At 37.0% G+C, this 16,019-nt stretch overlaps 4 protein-coding genes across 7 annotated transcripts; 2 read left to right on the top strand and 2 right to left on the bottom strand.

The window, feature by feature from the left end:
- Positions 1-1,961: 1,961 nt before the first annotated feature.
- Positions 1,962-4,715, bottom strand: LOC103340491 (Phospholipid/glycerol acyltransferase family protein). The gene is made up of 4 exons (XM_008243908.3): positions 4,206-4,715; positions 4,050-4,135; positions 3,554-3,691; positions 1,962-2,633 (listed from the first exon to the last, which is right to left on the bottom strand). The coding sequence occupies exons 1-4, from the start codon at positions 4,543-4,545 to the stop codon at positions 2,328-2,330; spliced, it is 870 nt and encodes a 289-aa protein (XP_008242130.1). The 5' UTR covers positions 4,546-4,715; the 3' UTR covers positions 1,962-2,327.
- A 608-nt stretch (positions 4,716-5,323) lies between these two features.
- On the top strand, positions 5,324-7,667 carry LOC103340492 (protein FATTY ACID EXPORT 2, chloroplastic). The gene is made up of 3 exons (XM_008243910.3): positions 5,324-5,840; positions 6,483-6,617; positions 7,307-7,667. The coding sequence occupies exons 1-3, from the start codon at positions 5,405-5,407 to the stop codon at positions 7,444-7,446; spliced, it is 711 nt and encodes a 236-aa protein (XP_008242132.1). The 5' UTR covers positions 5,324-5,404; the 3' UTR covers positions 7,447-7,667.
- A 443-nt stretch (positions 7,668-8,110) lies between these two features.
- On the bottom strand, positions 8,111-10,406 carry LOC103340493 (protein TIFY 3B). Of its 3 annotated transcripts, none has more exons than XM_008243912.2 (5): positions 10,129-10,406; positions 9,185-9,260; positions 8,894-9,086; positions 8,738-8,795; positions 8,111-8,640 (listed from the first exon to the last, which is right to left on the bottom strand). In XM_008243912.2, the coding sequence occupies exons 2-5, from the start codon at positions 9,251-9,253 to the stop codon at positions 8,475-8,477; spliced, it is 486 nt and encodes a 161-aa protein (XP_008242134.2). In that variant the 5' UTR covers positions 9,254-9,260; positions 10,129-10,406; the 3' UTR covers positions 8,111-8,474. The 3 variants fall into 3 exon arrangements, with proteins under 3 accessions (XP_008242134.2, XP_088898583.1, XP_008242133.2); XM_089042457.1 differs by having other exon boundaries at positions 9,185-9,246; positions 10,129-10,391; XM_008243911.3 differs by having other exon boundaries at positions 9,185-9,266; positions 10,129-10,369.
- A 1,063-nt stretch (positions 10,407-11,469) lies between these two features.
- On the top strand, positions 11,470-15,871 carry LOC103340494 (Ankyrin repeat family protein). Of its 2 annotated transcripts, none has more exons than XM_008243913.3 (10): positions 11,470-11,744; positions 12,231-12,287; positions 12,385-12,452; positions 13,771-13,975; positions 14,059-14,159; positions 14,623-14,698; positions 14,803-14,862; positions 14,930-14,980; positions 15,076-15,154; positions 15,417-15,871. In XM_008243913.3, exons 1-10 carry the CDS (start codon positions 11,670-11,672, stop codon positions 15,494-15,496), a joined length of 852 nt encoding a protein of 283 aa, XP_008242135.2. In that variant the 5' UTR covers positions 11,470-11,669; the 3' UTR covers positions 15,497-15,871. The 2 variants fall into 2 exon arrangements, with proteins under 2 accessions (XP_008242135.2, XP_088898764.1); XM_089042638.1 differs by having other exon boundaries at positions 11,636-11,744; positions 12,215-12,287.
- Positions 15,872-16,019: the final 148 nt, after the last annotated feature.

Raw genomic sequence — 16,019 nt, 5'->3', positions numbered from 1 at the left:
CTTTCGAGCTTTTGAAGTGTCAAATCACGAATTTACCCTCCTATCTTTAGGCATTTGTAATTCGAACCTATTTCATTTATTTTTCCTATGTGGTCTCCTTTTTATCTGATGATGTAAGTATAATTTGAAAGAGTACGGAAGGGCAATATCGTCATTTGGATAATCCCCTGTGGCGGGAGATACCAAACTTTGGGCCTTCCACCCGCTGCCGCTTGTACCAGTGCGTTTTGTTCTCTGCACCACCTTCCATGGGCCCATCCAATCTAACTTTATCTTTTTCCTTCCATGGAAGCCAACAATTTCACTTTAGTTTGCAGTTTTACTGTTTACATACTTGTCCGAAAATAACAAAAATTAATATCCTTTTGTTCAAGTTTCATCAATACTGCATATTGGGCAAGTGATTTAACTTCTGAATGAATCGTAGTCCACAGTCGAACAACATAACATACTGATCTGTCTAATAAATACGATATCACATATAATTATTAACTTATTTTCTTTTTATGTCACCAATAACTTAATTTCAAACAAGGAAAAATTTGGTGCATTTCCCAATTATATATATATATTTTTTTTATACATGGTTTTGACAATGTTTCTTGCTTTTAATAAACCCTAATGTTTTTATGGAAATAGCCAAACTATGCCTATGACTGCACAAGAGCCGGCCATGCCGGCTAATGCCAAATGTAGAAGAGTTAATACATCTCACGAGAATTGCCACTTGATTGACTTAGCAATAGGGAGGGAGGGATCATCAAGTCATATTTGATACAACTATTTATTGCCTCTTTTTTTCTCCATATTTTCTATATAAAATGTTGAAAGGCCAACAATAAACAATGAAACCAGAACAGGTCAGGGAGCTTAAATTGCAATAAAGAGAATCATGGGAAAGTTGAGGAGCAGTGTCAAGTCTCAAATGGGGCTAATAAGAACAAACAAGTAAAAGCAACCACCTGCACTACACCAAATAATTTATAGCAGCAGGTAAGGAAGGCCCCTTTTTTTTTTTTTTTTCTGCTTTTTAGACAGCAAGGCCAGAACTAAAGTTTCCGTTAAGGCAACAATTTTCCCCTCCAACAATGATGATAACTTTTGTTTTAAGCAAACAGAAATCATTACCTTTTAGAACCAATTATTTTATTATCATTCAGTTCCATGTGCTAAACAGTTTCCAGGGCCTGTGTGTGTAGGGTTTAGTTGATGCTTTAGGGAGGATCAAATTTTTGCCTGGTTTGCTTCCTTTGTTTTCAACTCCTGCCCAATTCCTCATATCTTAGTATCTAAAACACAGATTCCATTCCTTGTGTCTGGGACAAGCCTACGAAGCATGTGCAACAACAACAACAAAAGCTTGGCCAAAATGTGGATCAACATGTGGCATGACTCCACATGCTAACCTTCTTTTTCTTAAAAGAAAAGACATTCTTTAGATAGTGTATAGTCAAGTGTTGCTGTGACACACACTCACTCACCCTTCTTCTTCAACAATACACCGAAAAAAGAAGAAAAAAAAGTTCAAATTACTGCAAACACCAGCTTCTCAACTCCAATGGTGCAGTTATGATTTAGAAAAGGCAATACTGTAACTTGTAGTATCCAAGCTCCATTGAACAATATTCTCTATTGTTTATTCCAAATAGCAGTATAAATAAATATGAACTTAATAAATTATATTACTTCAGTATAGCTGAGTATAGCCGCGCGGCTATACTCTCAACGGGTATAGCGGTGTATTGCCGAGCGGCTATATCTTTAAAATATCTATTCAAAAAGTATAGCCGAGCGGCTATGTTTTAAAATATCTATTCACAAAGTATAGCCGAGCGGCTAAAATATCTATCTATACTCTAAAAATATTCAGAGTATAACCGGTCGGCTATACTCGTAAAATATTCTATCTATTTCGTATAGCCGGTCGGCTATATTCGTATAGCCGCGCGGCTAAACTAATATTCTATTCCTTGGGCAATATTTAAGCTTAATGGTACACTAATGTTTCTCTCCACTGGACAAGAATACATATGAGTTTCACAGAAGAATACAAGTCTTAAAACCAACTACAAAATGGACAATGATGCGAAATTCATAAAAAGAATACAAGTCTTATAAAATCAACTACAAATCACAATTAAACTCATCTCTGTAGTGCCATAGAATGAAGCCGGCAGGTTTCTGTTCCTTAAATAGATTCGGAATGCCGATTGAACTCTGGAGTAAAGAGATATGTTCCTCATTTATCGATACATCTCAAGATGGACACTGCTGAACCCAAAATGCAATTTTCCTATTGTTGGACATACTTCGCATCATAACTTAAACTAGCAAAGATTTTGATCTTTTGACTTTGAAAAACTTCTAGCAAAAGTTCGCAAGGTCTCCATGACATTTTGGATTTTCTCTGAAATTGCAATGTACAGACATCTTTGTGCTGCCTCATCCAGACCACCGGGGCAAGTGCTTGGCCATCCTAAAGTAGGATGTGAAATATTACGAGACAGAGACATTGCCATCTGCCTCATTTTAGGAAGGTCAAGTTCCATTGGCTCGCCAACAATTATCTTAATATTCTTATTCCATAATGGAAAAGGAGGCCTTTTACCACGATAAAAGTTCTCAGGCATCACCTGCAAATTCAAACAGTGACCAATGTGAAATTAGCAAAATTGAACAAATGGGCCACAGAAGATCCATCATCAGATTCTAATAAATATGAAGCATAAATTTAAGGCTAAATATATATTTTTCCTTTTACATAGATGGATAAAGTTCTGCCACATGAATGCCGCTGTTTATTTACATCATTGTCCAGGACTTCAAAGAGCTGGACATGCATACCAAAAATTGGATAAAATCATTACATTGCATAAAAGAAGTTCGCAATATCAGCAGTGTGCTTTTGATAACCTCAACATCCTTGGAAAACCATAATTCAGTAGTGCAAATTTTATGACATATTAAATGCATAATAGAAACATTTTAACTGCCACATCAATAAGGTCCAATTCCAGTCACAAGGAAATTCTACTATCCCATAAAATGTAACGCTAACACTTCGGTGTAGCAATCATTCACAGAACTAGACAGTTAGTCATTTGGATGTCAGATCACAATGTCATAGCTCAAGTGCTAAGTCAAATCATCAGGACCTGACTATATTATATGACAAGAGTATGTTGGATGCAAAAAGACATATGTTTATCATTTATGACATAAAAAGATAAATAACAAAGAAATGAAAATCTGAAATCAAACAACAACCATTGTGTTTAATGGATGCAAAGTGATTCCCAAGTTCATTTCATACTTTTCACAGAGAATGAAAAAAACCATTAAATCTGACTTGTGATACTGTTGTACAAATGCACTGTATGGAAATCATGTCACAGAAACATTTTCAGTGGGGAGAGCGGGGAGGGGTAGGTTGCCATCTTAGCAGTTCACTAACATCTTATAACAATGTAGTCAAAATCTTAAAAGAAATATATGGAATTGATTGAAAGATAAGTCCAGATAAAGTGGAAGAATCCTAAGTAGAGTAAATTACCTGTTCAAAACCAGTATGGACAATCGGTAAAACTATAGGGGTTACAGGAGCACGAGCAATGAGACTAGCAGTTCCCCATTTCAATCGTCTAATAGGTGCATCTTCCTGGGACACTTTTCCTTCTGGAAATGTATGCAACTGCTCATCAGAGATTTAAAAGTTTGAACTTGAATAACTAAAAGGTTTAGCATAAATATCAAAGAATTATACTTTACAACAAAAGCCAACAACTTTTCAAAACTAATGATTTTATAAGGTAAAATTTCATTCCACAAAACTACAAACGACTCTTCGAAGAACCCATCAACCAAAAAATTCCAAACTTCATATAATCTCAGGTGAGTGAGCTATGCAATGTCTCGTCGTGGAAGAAAAAGCAGACAAATCTGCCACCAGATTTGGCAGATTCACATTCTAAATAACATTGAGTAGCTCCCACCAGTGCTCAATAATCGAAACTAGACAAGAAAAACAATTAACAATATGAAGTGATTACCCATTCTCCTTCACTTAAACGCTCAAGAGCTTCGTTCATGTGTTCTTGATAAATGCCACCACCCCGTGTAATTGGTATGCACTTCCCTGTACAACTTACCATATCAGAATCTATAACTAAATCCAAAATCAAACCATGAAAGAAAATTCACCTTACCAAGTCTGAAGAAGTAAGAAAGCATTGAACTTTTGAAACAAATGTCCTCGGCAGCCAAAGCCCACCGAGACAATTTCGCATCCGTGATGGGAAAGCCCTTGAAACCCCACAACAAAGGGTCATCCATGGTGGACATGTGGTTGCTAACAGTGACGAGTGGTACACCAGGAGGCCGAGACCGAACCAGACGAAGGAGTGTATCGGCATTGTGAACAGTGGTGTTGTTGAGCAAAGAGACGGCGGCCTTTGCCAAACCCCCCACCGCCATGATCACCATCTTCCTTGGAATGCCGCCCATGTAATCAGACCGAGCTGCCCATTCCATTATTCTTCGTCCCATGTTACTTCAGCAAAAACCCAATTGGGTCGACCTGATTTTTATCTATTCAAGGATCGAATAGGCGCGCTCTCGCCGCTGCATATTCAATTGGCGGAAAGGGAAACACAGGATCTGTAGATTCGTGTCGGACTTCTCTGGCGCATAGCTGTTTCTGTTCTACTGGAATTGTGAGGAGGATTCATCATGGGCCTGGTGACATTTTCAGCCTGAGTAATTGGGCTTGGGCTCAATAATATTGATGAGGTCGAAATTGTTTTATGGCCAATTTTTTTTTTTAATAACAATAAGATTGATAAGGTCAACTTTTTTGGTGAATTTTGAATCTATGTTTTTAATTAACAGTGAACAATAATATAGTGAAAACAAAATTTACATTCAAGATGACATGATATAAGGTAGAAATTAATCTTCTATTAAGCCATGTAATATAAGAAGAGGGGTTCGAATTCGAGTTCAACGGAGCAATATCAAACTTTTGTTAACTTATACAATTTCAAACTAATGTTCAACTTATTGAATGGCCATTTGACATAGCAAACAAGCATCAAGTATTTTTTTTTTGGTCAACCAAACAAGCATCAAGTATCAATTCAATACAATAACCTTTTTCTCAAATACCAACTTGGGCATTGCAAATTTTGTTGTGACTTTTGACTTTGAGGCTCTTGAGAAAAAAATATGTGTGTATTTTCATTTATTATTTAATAGGAAAATATTATAGAGTTTTTCTTTCTTTTTACCTTTTTTGGCCAACTTCCCACGTGTAGTAGTAGTGGAGACTAGTAGTTCCCACGAAGCCAAACGAAGAACCGAGAAGCAACAAAAGGCGAAGTAAAAAACTCTCTCACTGACATCACACATGGCAGACTGCGTTTCTCAGTCCTCGCTTGTTCTACGCCCTAAAATTGGAGCTTTACACAACCTAAACACCTCCATTTCTCCAGCCCGACGCCTACAACACAACAATCTCAGCTATCGGGGATTTGGGGCTTCCTCTGATAACGCTCTTTTGTTGAGGCACGCATCAATTCAGAAGCTTGGGGTTGTCTCTGACACCAAATCTTCCACTATATTCACTGTTGACTCGGGTATCAAGGATATCGGCATCGAACCAGCTACCGGCGGCGGAGGCGGTGGAGGTGACTTCGGTGGTAGAGGTGGCGGCGGCGGAGGCGGTGGAGGTGATAATAGTGACGATAAAGGCGAGGGAGAGGAGGGACCGGAAGAGAAGAGAGAGAAGAAAGGGATGTCAATGTCTCAGAAACTAACTCTAGGATATGCTGCTCTTGTTGGAGGTAATCAAATTACTTTGCTTTTCTTTTCTAGCTTGTAAAAATTTCATCTTGTATTATATTGAATCGAAGGCTGTTCCAGTCCAGCTATATTTTGTTGCCTTAAAGCTACAATAGTTAGAAAATGCCTATGGAGTTACAAATTTGTTGTTCTTGTTATTGTGGCTAATTTATGAGCCTTAAGGCCTTCAGTTGTGCTTGTAAAGTATAGAACTTTGGGGTTTATCTCAAATAGTGTAACAGGGTGGTTTCCAATTTTATTGGTGATCTCTGATTTGGCTGTACAGTTCTGGATTGGTCCCGTCTATTTGATGGTTCTGGTAGGAAGACTTTGTGTTTCCAAGTTCAAATCTTTTTTTCTTTTATGTATAGATTAAATATAAAGATGACTTAGTCTAGAAAATTATCTTTTAGTTGGGAAGTTTTTGAAGGTTTTCCTCAAGCAAAGTCTGCAAATGACCTGCTTAGTTCCGTACATCCAACTAGCTTCTTGTGTCCCGAGACCTAGGGATTGCATCGAAAAAATCCTGTAATCAATTAACTATCTAATGGATAGCAATCATCCATATGAACATACCAGTGTATTATGTCCAGTTCTTGATGGTATCAATTGTACTGGGATCTCACAGTTGATTTTTGTGACAGTGGGTGGCCTCATGGGCTTCTTGAAGAGTGGCAGCCAGAAGTCACTGTTGGCAGGGGGATTATCAGCGGCCTTACTCGTTTATGTTTCTACTGAGCTTCCCGTAAGACCAGTTTTTGCATCATCTATTGGGCTTGGTAAGCGATCATCACACTCTCAAAATTTCCTGTACTTGTTTTGCTAGTTTCTACAGTAGTCCATTGCTAGATTCTCTTTTCTTTATACCCACTTCAATGGTTCTCCCGTATATTCTCCCTCATAACACATTTTCAATAGTCTGATCCTAATAAATACTGACAATTTTTAGATTTCCATTTTAATTAGCTGTATGAATATGATAAACTATCGAGACTTATCAGAGAAAACCAAATTTTGCTTTCAAAGTACAGGTCCGGTTGTTTCTGTAAGAACTATACCATTATGTTAGTTACAACACATGCTTCTGTAATTAGTTATTATATTAGTTGAGAGTGCTTCGATAAACAACCCACATTGGTTATCCCATCCCCCTTTGATAAAGTCTTTATCTACAAGTTCATCCCTCTGTATTTGCCTAAGGGGACAAAAGATTTTAATGGATAAATAAAGAGTGGTGATAGATGCATGCCTAAATAGAAAGAAAAGAAAAAAGAAAAATAGTTGGCATTCGATTGCTGGTGCACTAATTTTTACTATTAGATACTACAATGTTCATGGGTGTCCTAGTTTTTGTGGTACCCTAACTAGTTCCCCTTTGCATCTATTCTCTCTCTCTCTTTGCAAGTGCAGTTTAATTTCTTATATTTGTTCAACCTTAATTTAGTCTTCATTTTCTCCCTACCTCCAGGGTTGTCTGCTGCCCTTCTGGGAGTGATGGGCTCTCGCTTCAAGAAGTCAGGGAAGGTTTTTCCAGCCGGTGTTGTATCTCTTGTGTCACTTGTAATGACCGGTGGCTACTTACATGGAATTCTACGTGGTATGCACTGAAAAATGCATATGTAAGTTAGAGAGTAATAATGTGAGTTACCGTCTGGTATTTGAGTCCTTTTTCTTTTGTTTTTTGTTTTCCTTTTTTGTTGCTAATATCTGGTATTTGATATCAGTATTAGCTTTTGAAAAAGTCAATGTGGACTTTGTATTGTAGGATGTGGTGTTTGAAAGCTCGAAAAGTTCAATCGACAATACACTGATAAATTTTGTGTGCTTAAGCATCTCCATGTGTATGCGTTTTTTATTTTTTTGCACTGTTCCCTATTAAAGAAACAAGCTTTTGGTCGTGAAAATTGGTTTCCTAGCATTTTCCACCTATAATGGGAATTCAACTATCGTCATTTACCTTTCAAAATTTGAATCCGATGAAGGAAAATGAAATTAAGCTGCTCGAGTTGAATTCGACATTGGTTTTTTCTTGTGGATAAAAAATTCTTGTTTATATCACAGCTTGTAGACTTTCCAGACATAACTGCATCATAAAATGGGATGCATGCAACGCTCAGTTGATAAAAAAAAACAGTGCAACTTCCTTCCACCCAGGCTGATGCAAAATAACTATGGCGATATGGGAGGTTTGTTCCAGTATGATTGCATGATTTTATTTTACCAATATTTTTCACAAGAAGCAGCCGAACTCAATATTCACCACACGACCGAGTTAACACCAAATAGTTTGTCATTAGTTCTAGGCAAGTTTACAATGTCATAAACAAACAGTCATGCTACACAATACAAATCCGAATGCAGTTTAAATGCCTTGGCATAAACGGGGCAAACAAACATGTTTACAAATTCTCCATCAGCAATTGAACACAAAATCACCAATCTATCATATGAGCTTTCATTTTGTGTCAAATCGACTGAGAACTTGTACGCATGTGAGCCCCGATTATGTGAACAGGCACGTCAAACATAATAATCACCAGTTAAACGTAGGTCTTTGCGAAAGTACGATAGCAATGCCGAGACTAAAAATAAAGATAAAACGTTCCACATGATCCAGTGAAATTTTTGTTATTAGTTCAAGCTGGGTAGGCAGTAGCAGAACTTGGTTGTATTTCCTCCTTCACCATGGCAGATTGTTTGAAGCAACCCAAACCTGGAGAGGCATTATTGCTGAGGTTAATTTTAGCATCGTCATCCACCTGTGTTGCGGGTGAAGTAGGATATGGATTCTTGCTGACCAACCTGCAAGAATGAATAAAAAATACAAATAAAAAAACAAATTGATGTGCAAAGGCCTAGGTATGGTGGTGCCAGAGAAAAAACCAATCACAGTACCCACCTGTCCCGTCGCTTCTCCAGGAAGCGCTGAAGAGAGTGTCTCCTTGCTATGGGAAATTCTGAAACAACAGAAACATTGAAGCAGAAATCATGAAGCCATCATTAGGAATTTTTTTTTAAAAAATTGTGCCAATAAATATTGCAATGAAATTCTTACCAGCTTGCAGTTTGCAAATGGTACTCTTCTGATCAGGGTAGGGCTGGACCACTGGTGAACCAGGAGCAGAGTTTTGCAGCGAAGATGACCCTGTACAAACTAATGGACTTGGTGGACCGCTTGTCCCACTATTCTTAACATCAGCAGTCTTATTTGCAGCATCAGCTGCTGCGATAAGCATAAGTTCACGAACCTGTCACGCAAATAAGTGCAGAACAGAATATGTCAAGCGCGTAGATGGTTGAGTTAGATGGAAATTGCTTATGTTATTAAGGATAGAAAAGAGCCAACCTTTTCTGCAGTAACCGCATCAAAGACGCTAACACTCCCAGCGTAGAAGATGGTAAGCTGAGTCGGCATGATCTTTCTGGCACTCAAACACAAAGAACAACAAACCAAATTTCAAGTCAGCCTGGCATGATCTAGCTTAACCCGGAAAGCTCCTCTCCACACCCCCATCACCTCTATCCTCCAAATAAGTTTTAGCTAAGGTGGAAATCTTCTCCAAGATGAGATGGAGTGGTAGAGGATAATAAAGGCAGCTTTGGAGAAACAGATATGAAAACAAGATTAAAACTTAAAGAAAAATAAAATGAAAAGGAGGTATTATCATGTCTATGAAGCACAAACTAGAAGTTTGGATTTTTCCATCTCTGAAGAGCAAACCATGTCTAGTTGTAACAAATTGGTGTGGTTACTCAAGAAGCCGCACAATGTTTCACAGAGTTGCTTTAAAAGGTGAAAAAATCAAAACTTATTAACTCATCTGCTATGTATTCTGCCTTCGAAAATTAAAAAGCACAACAGTTCCAACTTGCTGCTAAACCAACAAATCAGATCTCAACTAAACCATATCCAAGCACATGACTTTAGCAGGACTTTGCGACCCAACAAACTGAAGAGCATTGGAAGACCAGTGGGAAAACAACGATGAATAGTGCTTTACACTGTGGGCTCACAAAGCTAAATTGACCATGTTTAGAAGCAGATAAAACTAGTGAAGCTAAATTTTTTGTCTTATGCAATAAAATCCCAATTTACAATAATACACCTTTTTCCATTAGTTTGACAAACCTCAGAAACAAATTCTCTTAAACCCAAAAGTTAGTCAAACAGAGAAAGAGAGAGAGAGAGAGAGCCCCTTTTCAAACACACATGAAAGCAAAGCTTTTTCATTCAAATGAAGAAAAACCCAACAGCCCTGATTTTCTGTATCTGCCATAAATGGAGCTCACCTGGTGCTGTTGCTGTTGTTGGGCAGATCATGGGAAGAAGATGGGTCCTTTCTTTAGCTGCTTCTTCCTCTGTTTTGATAGGCTGGCTTTGGCCAACCACCTTTTCCTCCATCTCTGGGGGATTCTTCACATCACCAGCTTGAGATTTTTCTTCCATTTCTTTCTTTGCTCCTCAAGAGTTTTTTGTTGCTTCACAACTTTCACAAGGAGAGGACCAGCTCAAAAGCTTCCAGCGGTGACCAACCATCAATTATTTCACTGTTTTTTTAATCTCCCACGTGTTAAAGAACAGATGCCCCGACAATTTAATAACATTAATTACAACTCAACCTGACCTTCCAAGCTCTTTCAAAGTTTACCATATCTGTCTCCGTTGATGTTTTTAGGGCCTCACGATCTTGTGGTCACAATTTCATTTTCTAAAATTGTGGAGTTATCCAAATTAGGTGAAGTGTTCGAGAATATAGATGATGTAATTAAAATTGGATGGCACCAACTAATCTAAATATGTTGTCTGGAGATTACTCATAATAATCTTTCCCAACAAAAAAAGAAGAAGAGAGATTACTCATATAATTTTATTACAAATTTATAAATAAACTCAATTCTAGACATGTATTTATAAAAAAAACTCAAATACTATTTAAACATAGAAACACATCCAAAATCAACAATTGTATATTTTTTGGGTGTGTTTATAAATGGGTTTTGAGTGTGTATAATGATGGATTTTGGGTGTGTTTATAAAGTGTTTTGGGTGTTGGTTTTTTTATAATTTCATTTTGGGTGTTTTAATGAAACTCCCTAATTTTATTTTGGTTACATATAGGTGCCAAGTAGGGGAAAAGAGTAGAGCTACAACCACTGTGGTAACCCGCCCTCGATAATAATTTTGAGTTACTTTCATATGACAGTTTAAGTTAATAAAGCGTTCCATTTTTTTAACAAATTAATTATGTTATTAAAAAAAAAATCATATGCATATTGTAGTCAATCTTATCATAAAATTCGTCAAGGGGATCTAACTTGTAATGTTTTTAAAGTCTAAAAATAATAATTATCATAAAATTCGTGAATTAATAATTCAAATTAACAATCGAATATTCACTAAAAAATAATATATATGATTAGCGTAAAATGTCAAAATTATGGCATTTCGCTTTCAGATGAAAAGTTTCATTTGAAACATGTCTTCGGAAAAAGAATGTGCAGAATCTGGAAATGATCTTCGCCGTCCATACGTTGCTGGTTCTGGACGGTTGTGATTATTTAATGTATATTTTTATCTCAAATTAAATATTTTAAAAACCAAAATAATAACAAGATTAAAATAGAATAAATAACAGATAAAAATAAAAACCGGAATCTAAACAAGGCGGGTAACCCGAAATCTGTCGGATAAAAGTTTTGGATCGGGAAAGGCCTGAATCGAATCGAAAAATCGGGATGATGTGTGCTCGATGGTGGAGGTAGCAATGAATTGAAGATTGATTTGCATGTTTCAAAAAATTCGATCATTTTACACGATTGTATGTGATTAAATGGAGCCTCCTCCTTTCCAAGAAGCACCACGCTGCGACGTCTGCAAATGCAGCTTCAACGCTTTCAGGCGACGGGTACCCATTTCAATTTCCCTCTCTCTTTCTCACATTTATATTTATTTATTTATGTATATATATGGAAAGAAGTAAAATTTAATGAATTTATGAGTACCCATTTGACCCATCAACACTTTGAGGCCAATAAAATTAATTAATTTCTATTTTCAATCGAGAATCAAAAGGCTCTGTTGATGCCATTACTTAGTTTTCACTGCCAAGGTTCTTCATGCTTCATTGGGATCTCAAAGTTTTGTACTTTATTTGCTGCTTAGCTCAAAATTTGATGTTGATGGCCAAGGGGCTTCTTTTGTGATGATCTAATATGTTATGGTCAATGGTGATTGATTACCAATCCAATTCTTCTTGCATGCACAAATGGGCCTTTTCCAATTGACAATATTGACTGACCATCTTTCTGCAAGCTACAAGCTTTGAAGCCTACTTTTGCATTCTTCTTCTACATATCTGAACGTGATATGCTTTAGCTTATGATTTATGCAGCATCATTGCCGATCTTGTGGGCGGACGTTGTGCCATGAACATTCGTCAAACCAACTGGTGTGTTTGTTTTACTCAAAACTTTATTTATCTTTGCAGCAATTTTACCAATTGGTGAACTTTCATTGAGCAATCATGATTTTGTTTGCAAACTCAGGCTCTACCACAGTTCGGCATTTATTCAACTGTTAGAGTTTGCAGTGATTGTTTCAATGACTCCTCTCGGTAAATTACTCTTCATTCAACTTTTTAGAATATACATACTTAAATATGTATGTATAACTGTATATCATATCTTTTTTCGGTTTTCTCATTCAACCATTCTAAGTAGAAATAAACGCTAAATGGATAATGTCTGTTATGTACATTGATGTTTGTGAGTTCTTGCTGTCAATGATGGGATTTGATTGAAACTTGAGAACGTGAAACTTTTGTTTTCTTCTTTTGATATCTTTTGTATACTAGAGTTGATTGATGGTGGAAATGACTCACTGATGTTGCTTGAAGACTCATGAATTTGTAATGAACACTTAATTGATCTTGGTGAGCTTGCGGTTTAGTCTACCAAGTCAACTAAAAATAGAAACTCGAGAGTAGTTGCAGCAGATGGCAACTCTTAGTAGAAAGCTATCATTCAGGATATATCTCATTGCCTTGGTCCTAAAAGTGAATGTTTTTTCTTTGTTAAACATTCAAGGGCTACTGGTCTATTAAGTAATTGGTGCATAAGTATTACTAGACCATTAGGGTTAGGTGTGACGGAATCATGGAATGGAAGTCTCCTTTCAGTGTTTGGGTGTGTCTTGGATTGGGATATATCTCTTCTCTCAGAATGGAATGTCCCCCTTTGCTTTCCCTATTGGAATTGTAAAACCCTGTTTTCTGTTATTTCAACCCATTCAGCACCCTAAACATTTCCCATACTTATAATTATATAACTTGTTGTTTCTACGTCATAGACAATTTTCACCTTGGGGTTTCTTTGGTTTAGACCCAGTGATAAACTATGTATTAAGTCATGCAGTGTAGAAGCATCTCCAGTGAAGTGCCATGGATAAATAGGGCATGCCATCCATTAAGCAGGATGGTTTTATTTTGCCAAAAATAGCAAAATTAGAATGTAATCAGAAATATGGTAGAAAGAAGAAGGCATATTGATAATGGTGGTTTAGTGGCAATAATTGGCTAAAGAACCTGAAAAGGATCATGCAAGTGTACTCATTTGTGAAATCTTGATTTCTTATATACTTACTGATTCATGGGATGCCATCCACCACAGTGTGTAGTTATTTTATTTATATACACAGGCACTTCTTACTCTTGACTTTGCACTGTGGCTAAAAAAGCACGCAACTGAGCACTTTACAAGTTGCCACCTTATTCTTTGTTCCATTTTTATTTCGCCTTCTATCTTGTTTATGCTCACATATGGTACCCTATGCCATGTTAATGCTACAGGGGATTTCTTTTCCTTTTCTTCTTTCTTCTTCTCTCAATTATTAAAGGATTTTTGGGGGTCATTGTGGATATTGTTTTTGCACAGATCTACCAAAGGTGATGTATCTTCGGACAGAGTTGATGCTGTAACAGCTACAGTTTCTAGATTGGACATTGGTGCAGATGTAGATTTAAAGGCTGAACCAACTGTAGAGTATCAACCTGTGTCAGCCATTTCAGAATGCAAGTGTGGAATGCCTTTATGTATTTGTGAAGCTCCAGCTCCATCTGTGGATGCGGTTCCCCAGCAGGTATGAATTCTCAAATTTCTTTGGATGTTTCTTCTGCACCTTGCCATCATGTGTTTCATAGGTCATATTTTTGTTTGTGGCAGAGCAAAACCGTATCCACCTCTGTCCCTCGATTGAATCCAAGACCAAAAAAGACAGAAACCACTTTAAAAACCAATGCTTCCACTTCGAACAGCAAACATAGGTAGGTTGCCTCTGGTGTTTTGTTTGCAATATCTGCTACTCCTGACATGATGGATAATAGTTTAATCAACATTTACTATGTGATTTCTTTGTGATTTGTTCACGATATCGAGAAGCATTTTTATTTAGCAATTGGGAGTTTGAAGCTCCAGACCTCAATTCTTGTAAACCTGAATTGAGATTAGAAAATTCTAATATCAGAAAAAAAGGGAGCAGTGCTATATTGACACTTGATCTTAACTCTGGCTGATTTCCACGTATTTTGGGAATTCATGTTTTTCGTTTTTGTGTATTTTCCTGCTAGATTTATGTGGCAATTCCATCTACTTATATCTTTAAACTTTGATTAATTGATATAGATAAACAAGTTTTTGCATTTTGCTTGATTGTGAATTGGCAATTTGTGATGTTGGTGCCAAACTACACGCTGTTGTGGTCTGTAATTATTTCTACACACTTTGCAGTTCTGTCTTCAATCTTGGTCAAGTGAACAGCGGAATTTCTGATAAAAGCCAGATGGATTATGAAGTCACTGGGGAGGTATAAACTTTGATTTTCTATTTAGTCACCAAAGGTACAATTGTGCAGAGGAAATTTAGTTGCGCTAGATAATGATTAATGATTCTTTTTATGTGTGTTCTTAGGGTATGAGAGAAGCTATAAAGAATAGTGATGTTGCTGCTGTCAAGAAGCTTCTGAGTGAGGTATTAACATTTAGAGAGTAAAATGAATATTTTAAAAGTGGGTTTAATAACACTATCATTTTGGCAGGGTGTTGATGCCAATTACCATGACAAGCAAGGACTTTCTGTGCTACATTTAGTATGATCTCTCTCTCTCTCTCTCTCTCTCTCTCTCTCTCTCTCTCTCATAATTGGTTCCAATGCTAAGAGTTCTTTTTGTGACACTAATGTCAGGCAGCAGTCTTTAATCAAACTGAGATAGTTTTTGCCCTGATGGACTCTGGAGCAAGCCTGGACTACAAGAATGCACAGGGTAATTTTTCCTTGGTCCCCTTCGAATGTGAACTTAGTTGAATTTTTTGTTTGGCAAGGTAAAATAATGGCACGAATAGAGAATGTCCAGTACAAAATGTATGATATCCCACACACACTGCAAATGTGTCTGAAGCTTTGAATTATGCTTCAGTTTATATGCTTGAAACAATTGATGGGCACTGGTAGTAGCAAGTAAGTAGCTGTTGTTCACATATTGTGTCACTTTGGTCGTCTCTTGACTGACTGCTTCTTATTTATAGGGGAAACACCATTGGACTGTGCTCCTGCCACTCTCCAATACAAGATGCGACAGAAGATGGAAGAAGATAGAAGAGCATGAGAACTGCGGCCCTAGATCGTCTGAAAGAGTGATATATATGCATTTTTAAGATACGTGTACAAGTCATTTGTTTCCAATCAAGAAATTCTTTTGACAAACTACTTGATGGATTTCTGTTATATATGGATCACATGGCAAAGGATGCAGGCTACAAGATATTTTGGAGTGTGCCAATAAGAGTTCCCTTCCAAGGCGATAAAAAGTTTACGCTATCTCTGTACTGTAGGGAAAGAGAAAAACTTGTTGAAAATCATCTTCTGTTTGCAATGGCAAACTCTGTATGTAAAGATGTGATAGGAAAAAGGGGGATCAAACCAGAGCATCACCTTATCCTGCACCTTTTATGCGAATCATGCAATTAAGTTTTTGCTTGTATGGTTGGTCCTTTGTGTTTGCTGAAAGGTAAGAGAGCATCATCACCTTTAGTCAACTTTTTCTTTGGTAACTACCTTTAGTCAACTTTTGTTTGAGTATGCTGTTGTAAGAAATAAAGCAACGGTCAGATGTGGAGTGCGTTCTTATC

Source organism: Prunus mume, linkage group LG8 (assembly GCF_029339155.1).
Source record: "Prunus mume cultivar Tortuosa linkage group LG8, ASM2933915v1, whole genome shotgun sequence".
Taxonomy (NCBI): Eukaryota; Viridiplantae; Streptophyta; class Magnoliopsida; order Rosales; family Rosaceae; genus Prunus; species Prunus mume.
The sequence above is the reverse complement of the archived record's forward strand: the minus strand, read 5'-3'. Positions and strand labels throughout refer to the sequence as shown.

Bases quoted from the DNA above. Each gene is read 5' to 3' on its own strand.
- LOC103340493 (XM_089042457.1), bottom strand. From the start codon at position 10,285: ATGGAAGAAAAATCTCAAGCTGGTGATGTGAAGAATCCCCCAGAGATG. The intron at 9,247-10,128 runs GTGAGCTCCATT...AGATCATGCCGA, and splicing joins AACAACAGCAACAGCACCAG to CTCAGCTTACCATCTTCTAC. The intron at 8,796-8,893 runs GTAAGAATTTCA...CTGTTGTTTCAG, and splicing joins CATTTGCAAACTGCAAGCTG to AATTTCCCATAGCAAGGAGA.
- LOC103340494 (XM_008243913.3), top strand. From the start codon at position 11,670: ATGGAGCCTCCTCCTTTCCAAGAAGCACCACGCTGCGACGTCTGCAAA. The intron at 13,976-14,058 runs GTATGAATTCTC...TGTTTGTGGCAG, and splicing joins TGGATGCGGTTCCCCAGCAG to AGCAAAACCGTATCCACCTC. The intron at 14,160-14,622 runs GTAGGTTGCCTC...CACACTTTGCAG, and splicing joins ACTTCGAACAGCAAACATAG to TTCTGTCTTCAATCTTGGTC.
- LOC103340491 (XM_008243908.3), bottom strand. From the start codon at position 4,545: ATGGGACGAAGAATAATGGAATGGGCAGCTCGGTCTGATTACATGGGC. The intron at 4,136-4,205 runs GTAAGGTGAATT...TAAGTTGTACAG, and splicing joins TTCTTACTTCTTCAGACTTG to GGAAGTGCATACCAATTACA. The intron at 3,692-4,049 runs GTAATCACTTCA...TCTGATGAGCAG, and splicing joins GTTTAAGTGAAGGAGAATGG to TTGCATACATTTCCAGAAGG.
- LOC103340492 (XM_008243910.3), top strand. From the start codon at position 5,405: ATGGCAGACTGCGTTTCTCAGTCCTCGCTTGTTCTACGCCCTAAAATT. The intron at 5,841-6,482 runs GTAATCAAATTA...TTTTTGTGACAG, and splicing joins ATATGCTGCTCTTGTTGGAG to TGGGTGGCCTCATGGGCTTC. The intron at 6,618-7,306 runs GTAAGCGATCAT...CCCTACCTCCAG, and splicing joins TGCATCATCTATTGGGCTTG to GGTTGTCTGCTGCCCTTCTG.